We start from the raw sequence: 8600 nt of genomic DNA, 5'->3' as shown, positions 1-8600 counted from the left end.
TTAGTTTGTGTGTTTGTGTCACGTATAAAACATCACTGCAATTTTGTGCAGCCGTGGTATGAATTTCTTCTTTCTTACTAGTAGAAAATGTGCATTTCCAGAAAAAAAACCAGTTGGGAGTGTTGAGTATGTGGCTTTATTTGCTCTGCCTTAGTTTTGCACTTTCACAATTAATGTCAATATAAAATGAACAAAAGTGGGTTTTTACAACACTTACGGTGTGTAAAAGTAATTTAAAACTATATTTACCGCCAGATAAACCAGATACATCCCTACAAAAGCGGAAGTAGATGTTTTCTGTGACTACAAATTCAAGGCGAAGTGAGCGCTCTTCGTTTTTCATCAATCTCTCTTTGCCGTGACGTTGCGGAGCTTCCGCTTTCCTACTTCCGTACACAAAGCTTCAGCTGATGACGTGTACACTGGCTGCTGTACCGTTAGCTATCCTGCTAGCTGAACCACCTGTCAGAACAGAGGTGTTGTAAATAGAAAAAGAACGACATTAAGGAAACGGGGAGCGGGGCATTTTGTCACATCAGGGAAAATGGAGACGCTTTATCATCAGACAAATAAGTGAGTGCGTTTGTCAGGAGCTGGAAAACGTCTTAGAAGATTGTTGCAGCTAGCTAACTAGTGACAGCACACCGGCTAATGTTGTTATCAGTATGAGTGGTTGTTCGCCGAGTTTCTTAATTCTTCAAATATTCATTGAAAAGTCGAGTTATATGTTTGCCTTTACCTTCGCTAATGCGATGTTGTTTGCTGTGAATTGAAGGCACATCCAGGAGATTCAGTCCATGATGGGGAACCTGGAGAAGACAGACCGACAGTCGGTTCACTGTGAGTCCTCAGAGCTGCTGCTCACCTCTGATTCGCCTCCTTCAAAATAATGACAAAAAAGCACACTCGGGACCCACAACAGGGCTTAAATGGGCAACTGCGAGTAGCAACCCCCCACCACCCGCAAAGCTAAAACTGTTTTAACATCTGGATGTCCCATGACATACATCATGACTGAGTTCTTCTTTGTCAAAATGAAAGTATTAGACATTAAACAATACACTTTTATACAAATATTCTAATTAAACTGTAGATAACCACAATGTGAATTATTGATATGTGCATTTAAAATATTATCCAGTATGTAGAATCGAGTGTAATTCCAGTTCAAGATAAAGAAAAAAATTCAACAGGAAATATAACTAGTCAGAATTCCATTGCAATTTAGTTGCAAAATATCTACAATCTAAAGCTGGGGACACACTACACAACTCTCACTGATTTTGAAAAGACTTAATGGTTTCAGCAGATTTTTTTTTATTTAATGATGATTGAAAGACTGAGGATCACACTTTTTTCAGAGTCTTTGAACATGTTTGACTGCAGCTGAGGTTGGGTCGGGTCTGTCACCTTCACACACTGGCTGATTCGAGTCTTTCCCCCTCACACACTAACAGATTTCTGTGCCAACTAGCCATGCTGACTGTCCCCAACTAGTGCTGACTGGTGCAGACTCTGCTTAACTGTGAATCGTGGGTAAAATCAGGCAAAAATCTTGTAGTGTGTACCCAGCTGTGACTGACGTTGTGGAGATCTCTGTCATTAAAATCAAATGATTGATGTAGAAGTGATACAGAGTGAACATCTTACTTTAAAGAAGCTGGGTTTGTATTACAGATCTCTGTATTTCAGCTCTTCGCAGTCAAAATGAAGAATGACTGCTATAAATGCTTCCCTTCATTATCATATTCAAACTGCCTGTTTTGTCAACACAAAATGGACGAATGTGGCATTTCCTCTCTTAGGACACTATGAAACTAGCAAAGATTTACATTTTAAAAGCCATAATGTTGTAAAATTTGTGAATTTTTTATTAATCAACTAACCAACTTATCAGTTCAAGTTAATGTACTATTCTTATCTGTTGTGGTGTTATTGTAGTGTACTGTATTGTCTCGATTTCAGCCTCTTCTAGCTTTTTTTGTTTTTGTTTTTGTTCGTTCAATTGAAGGAAATCATGTTAGGGGAAAAACAAACATGTAAATTAATGGGCTGCTCATGATGATCACGTGCAGCTTCTTATTACGAGTGTTGATGGCACCACTTCCACTGCACTCTCCTTAATTTCTGCTCAGTGCTCAGTCTTTGTTATGGCTGCCTGTTGCTCTCTCTAACTCTGACATAATGACTGTAGGGGGGGCTGCTGTGTCTCCCTGCTTGATTGTGTCCCGCGGCTGGTGCCTGCTCGAGCAGCTTGAGACCAGGCTGGTGCCAGGACAGGAAGCAGTGGGGTGGATGCAGTGACAGAAGCAGGGAGGGCTTCTTCTAGATAATGGTGGGAGCCAGGCAGCAGACAACACTGCCCCTCTTTCTCCTTTCCCAAATTATGACATCATGTTGAGTTTTAACGTCAGTGGGGATGAAGCACGCTAACTTCAAACGTTTATTAAAGAAAGAAAGGGGATTTCATCGATAAAAGCCACTAAAAGAGATAATTCTCCAAGAGTCACAAGGGAAGCCTAAAAAAAATGTGATTTAGCATTAAAATGAATAGTCTGTTAAAGGTCCAGTAAGTGACATCTAATGGTGAGACTGCAGATTGTAACACATGGAGTGCAGGAACTGCAGTGGCCTTCAGATAAGAGACAGGATGTCATTCTGCGAAACACATGCTCTGCTTGATTAGTTTGTTCGGTCTTCTCTAGAAACATAGCGGTGCAAGTAGGGAAATATCTGATACAGTATTTATATCAATATCTGGACTATAATAATTCCCTATGAAAGTTATTAAAAACAAAACTTTTCCTTATATATTATGGTTGAATACTTAGGTTTAAGACAGTCTGATCTTCTTCTTGCACCTTTTTGCTCTCATATTTATCCCGTGCAGGTGTTTCATCAAATTGTAAGAAAAATCCATCTTTCTGGGAGTAAAACAACTGTACAGTAGCGGTGGGTGATATGAGCTTAAAATATGTAACGGTAATCCATCATGTTAATAAAATAATGACAATATTTTACGGAATTCACAGGGAAAAGTGTTTGTTTTGATATGGAATGATATAAAGTTTCCTATCTCTCAGAAGTCAGGAACTTAAGGTTTTAGAATGTTAATAATCAGTTGCAGCCCTAACTGGATATAATTTATTGTCATTTTCTTCCTCTTCCTCCCCCCCCCAATACTCCAGTGTTGGAGAATGAGCTGCAGGCTAGAATCGACCAGATCTTCAACCACTTAGAGCGCCTCGAGATCCTGGCCAGCAAGGAGCCACCAAACCGCCGTCAGAACGCCAAATTGTGAGTTGGGACTGAGTCGATTGATGGTGGTGACCCTAAAGCCCCAGAGCTGGCAGGACGAGTCATATCTCATAAAATGCACAGGGAGGGCGTAGGAGATGAGACAGACAGGCTGGTCCTGCCCTGTGGCGACGCGGCTCTATGAAAACATTTCCTCAGAAACCCCGTCATCACCAGCATTCCTGCTGCATTGGGCAAAGATTCATCTCTGAGCTGGGTAAACAGGCCTTAGGGGACACAGTCCACCCCATCCCACAGCGCTCCTCTGATCTGTGCACAGCTCTAGTGGAGCCTGAGCGAAGCTCAGCAGAGAGAGAGAGAGAGAGAGAGGGGGAGAGAGGGGGAGGCTGTGAGGAACACTTGACACCAGCTGTGTGAGGTTCGAGGGGAAAATAAATGTTCTCACCAACCTGAGCAATGATAGGATGAGTGATGTCATCCAGCAGGTAGCTGAGTGAGTGTCATGGGATTCTACCAGGTTCACCAGTTTTTATACCACACAGATGGAGGATTTGTAGCATTTTACATTACATTACATTAACTACAAGGTAATAAGTGTGGTAAAAACTTTGAAAATAAGATGAAATATTATGGTAATTCCTTCTTGTTTGAACCAAAAGTCCCACTTTGGTAATTACAGTGGTAGTAGTGTGGTATTTAGACTGTAATATTAAGGTTATAGCTTGTAATGATAGGCACTATAGGTTTCTATCAGTGTAATACTTTCACATGTAAATGTTTATGAATCAGAATTTAAATAAGGTCCATACCCTGTTTAATAAGTTATTACTTTTTGATTACTTTAATTACAAAATAATTTCCATACTAGTACCATTATATTTACTGTACTGTAATATATTTGACACTGAAAAGGACTTCAGTTATGTAATTTAAAATACATAAAATTTAGCACAAAAAGATGTTTAGAAATTATTATAGAGGTCATTTAACAGTTTCACTGTATCCTTTTCCTTCCCCTTAGACGAGTGGACCAGCTAAAATACGACGTTCAGCACCTGCGCACCGCTCTGCAAAACTTCCAGCACCGACGCTACGCTCACGAGGCCCAGGACAGAGAGAGGGAGGAGCTAATGAGCCGCACCTTCACGACCAACGTTGGTCACACACATCACGTGCAAACACACTGGGGAAAAGTACACGGAACTGTAGCTGATGTTATGAAATGCTTAACCGGGCTGTTTGTTCTTTGTTTAACAGGACGCAGACACCTCCATCCCCATCGACGAGACGCTGCAGTTCAACTCCAATTTACACAACGCTCACAGAGGCATGGACGACCTCCTGGGCAGCGGCAGCAGCATCCTCAACGGCCTCAGGGAACAGAGGTCCACACTCAAGGTTCACTCACACTCAAGACTATCAAAAGTTTCTGTGTAGCATAAGACTGAGCACCCTTTGGCAGGCCTAAAATGGCACAATCAAAATATCCAAATATAGTATTGTTTATGTTATTCTCTTTTTGTGAGATAGAAATGTGAAGCAGAAGCGTAATAGTGCAACTGGTCATTTAGTGGAAGGCAGAAAATGAGCAGAGAATTCAGGTTCTGCTCACTTAAAACTCATGAAATGGAGGCACTTTACAAAAAGGTTTTGTTGTTATTTAAACATGTTGAAGCTAAAACAAGATCCCAGCAGAAGCTTGCATTTAATACAATACAATACACAGTAGGTGTTTACTTTTCCAGGCCTAAGGAGCCATTCACACGAGCAAAAGTTTGGATTTGCTCAAGTTTATTTTTCAAAAATAGTGCAGTAACACTCTTTGCCTTAAAGCACTGTTAAAGGTCCAGTGAGTAAGATTGTGTGAGAAATACTGACACCTCATGGTAAGACTGCAGAATGCAGCAAACAAAAGACTCTGCTCACTCCTCCCTTTCCTGAACATGTCATGGGTGGCCTTCACACAACCACAAAGGATGTGTCGATCATTTCAGTGATAAGTCAAAGTCCGTCCAAAGTGAAACACGCCGCAAATCCCGTAAAATCATGTGCTGTGTACACATGAAGTGCATATTATAGACTAAACCATTTTTATTTTAATGAAATGACTCACTTATACAAACATATTCATGGGTTGTTTATTCAATTTATGCCAAAATAACGTCCTCAGTGTTGCACAACACAAAAATGTGATTTATTTTGTTGTTTTTCCCTATTTACAAATGCTAGACTGCGCACTTCCTCCTGAAATGACACACATGACACTGTCGTCATATGGAATCCTTCAAAATAAAAGAATTTAAAGAAAAATATCGCCACTTCTGGCATGAGACATGTAACCTCAAGATGGCAGCCATATCTTAAGTACATACAAAAGGCTATTGTTTTTTTTTTGTATTTCAAACCATTATGCACTTATTCAAAAGACCTTAAAGAAAGTCAAATAAGGGGGGGATGTGGAATAAAAGTGCTTTTTGACACTTTTAGAAACTCCTGTGGTGACCCACACTGTTGTCACTGTTGTAAGGCTGCAACGATTAACGGATTATTTTGATAATCCCTTAATCAGTTTAGAGTGTTTCTCTAATTTTCCAGCTCCTTCGATGTCTGGTTTCTTTGCTCCATAGAACAAAGAAATGATTCAAACTGAATAATTTGTGGACAAATGAAGACATTTGAGAACATCATTATTTTAGGATCATTTTATGGACCATACAACTCATCAACTTATATGAAAAAGAATTAGTTTCAGCTCTATTTACATGACAATGATGCAGTCACAAGGGAAAGTGCTTGTACTTGAAAATAAAAGAATAATGAAAAGAAAACTTTAGGCCCAGCCAAAAGTATAAAAAGACGAAAGCTTCCTCCTCTGACCCAGTGTCTTTGTGCCCAAATTGATCACAATAGTCTCATTGTTGGCGTGCATGAGCTCCACTGGAGGGTGAGTCCTTGTTTCCAGGGAGGAGATGGTCTTCCTGGGTTTTTTTTGCTTCAGGCCTCCTCTTATCAGGGCGTGTCTGCCGATCAGCACTCACAGCGCCGCCGTCGAGCCATGAGAACCCTCTGACTGTGAGCGGCGCGTCAGTGAGGGGCGTCGGCCCCACTCACTGCGTCCTTCGTAATCAGATCAATTGGCGGAGATAATCGCATCTAACGCGTGACTGTTTTGTGTTTTGACTCCGCAACACAGGGAACTCACAAGAAGATGCTGGACGTGGCCAACATGTTAGGGCTGTCCAACACGGTGATGAGACTGATCGAGAGGCGAGCCACCCAGGATAAGCTCATCATGATCGGAGGCATGCTGCTGACCTGCGTCTTCATATTCCTGGTCATCAGATACTTGGGCTGACCGCCGTCGACGCATCTAACGATCGGTCGCGGACATTTCTGCAGCACATCATCCCTCAAGATATGAAAGAGCTAAAAAGCATTTTAAGATCAGGTTAATGTAACTTTTGGTATAAATTACTCTGCTCTAATCGCAGTATTTTGTATTCCACTTGGAGCTTCAAGAGGAACCTGGACTTTGTGCTGCTTCCCTCACGTAACTGCCACACAACTGTAGTCCAATTTCTTTTTGTTTAGTTTAGTTTGAAAACCACTCTGAAACCGTCAATGTCTCCTGTGACTGGACCCAGAAACACTTTTAAACCACATATTTAAACTCGCCTTTCTTCTGCATTTAGAGAAGCTTTATTTTTTATTCTGTTCCTTAATCTGTTACTAACACTGTCCTCGTCGTGAAGCATGACTTAACACAAGAAATGCAAACACAGTACTCATAAACAAATAGGTTTTGTGTGTCTATGTTTACTCAGATTATTTTCATGTTGGATTATGCCGCCGATGACATTCTGATTAAATCGATGACTTATTTCCATAAATTGTCAGATAATGGAGTGAGAAGCCAATCGGTTGTTTCATAAACACGGTTTTCTCCATAAACCATAGAGGAGCATAAAAAGCAGGAAAGGTTCACTTTTAAGAAGCAGAAATAATATAATGTGTGTAAAAAAGAAAAATACTAAAATGGAGATTACAGTAAATCCTACGTTCATGAAAGTTCGAATCAGTCGATCAGTTTTTGTTTTTTTAAAATGTTTGGTTCACAAAGATGTTCCTTAACATGATCATGAAGTTCATAGAACGCAGTGGGATTTACAGTATTTTGGTGCGTGTGCGTCTAATAAACTGAGCACCGGAAATAAATACCATGTGTTGTAAAAACCATTTGAAGCGGAAGCAATTTTGTAATTGTTGTACATGTTGTTCTTGGATTTACATCTGTCTAGTCTCACTATGTGAGTGATTTAATTCTCGTAATAAAACAAAACATGTGTCACTTCCTTTGCTTGTTTATAAAATGTCCTAACATAAACATGACCGGTTCTTGTTTTGTGTTGTTTTCCCAATGTGAGCAGCTTCACTGGTAAAGACAAGTGACTGCCTTCACAAGACAATTCAAGGAAACACCAAGAGCACCATCTAGTGTTTGATATTTGACACTGAACCCTGCTGCATTAACCTCCGCTCAGCCTCAGGTGAAGCTTATACTTCAATAACTCCATGATAACACTTCAACGTAATGTAAATCAGTTGCTTTTGGTGAAAAACTAGATTTCAGAACCTTCTCTAGACTTTGTACATCTGGCCCATGACATGAGAAAGTGACCAAGGCACAATTAACAAGGCATTTTCATAGAAGATGGATGAATGGATGGTTTTTACCTTCAAGCCCACTTTGCTTGTGTCCAAGACAAACCAGGCCCCCCAACCCGGACGCCTGTCCACACACACACACACACACCAAAAGAATAAAGTGAATAATTACAAATGTTCATATGCAAAAAATAAACAGTTTGTAGGTTTCTGTTCCTCTTCTTCTCACAGTGAATATGAATAAAAACCTGTCCGGTGTTTCCATCAAATCATAACCAAGGTAACAGAGATGTTCGATATAAATAGCTTAATAGATTTAAAGATGGGTCATTTAAGTGATATTGAGTTCTGATAATCCAAGAGTGTGAGATTGTGATTTTCTAAATTTAATGTGATCTCTGGCGCCACCCTGAGGAGGACTTGGACCTCAGGTTGGAAACCATGGTTATAGAGAACACTCCTTGGCAATAATTCAAGAAACACATATTGTGGTTTAGCTTTCAGATTTAGTAAATATTGACGCTTATGTAACACAACATCACTTTCACCTCAGGGCCCATACAGACAAGGACAGGTTTTAGGAGAATCTGCTAAAGTTCCTTATCTTTTTTTTTTTTTATTTGTCCATATTGGAACGGGTGTTTTGGATGCCCTGACACAAAAAACAGGTCACAGCC

General features: G+C 40.2%; 1 protein-coding gene across 1 annotated transcript; it reads left to right on the top strand.

The window, feature by feature from the left end:
- The first annotated feature begins 385 nt into the window (after positions 1–385).
- On the top strand, positions 386–7606 carry gosr2 (golgi SNAP receptor complex member 2). Its single transcript, XM_058653060.1, has 6 exons — positions 386–573; positions 776–840; positions 3189–3297; positions 4280–4412; positions 4516–4656; positions 6452–7606. The coding sequence occupies exons 1-6, from the start codon at positions 545–547 to the stop codon at positions 6611–6613; spliced, it is 639 nt and encodes a 212-aa protein (XP_058509043.1). The 5' UTR covers positions 386–544; the 3' UTR covers positions 6614–7606.
- Positions 7607–8600: the final 994 nt, after the last annotated feature.

Source organism: Solea solea, chromosome 16 (assembly GCF_958295425.1).
Source record: "Solea solea chromosome 16, fSolSol10.1, whole genome shotgun sequence".
In the NCBI taxonomy this organism is placed as follows: Eukaryota; Metazoa; Chordata; class Actinopteri; order Pleuronectiformes; family Soleidae; genus Solea; species Solea solea.
Note: the sequence above shows the minus strand (reverse complement) of the source record. Positions and strands in the feature narration are given on the sequence as shown.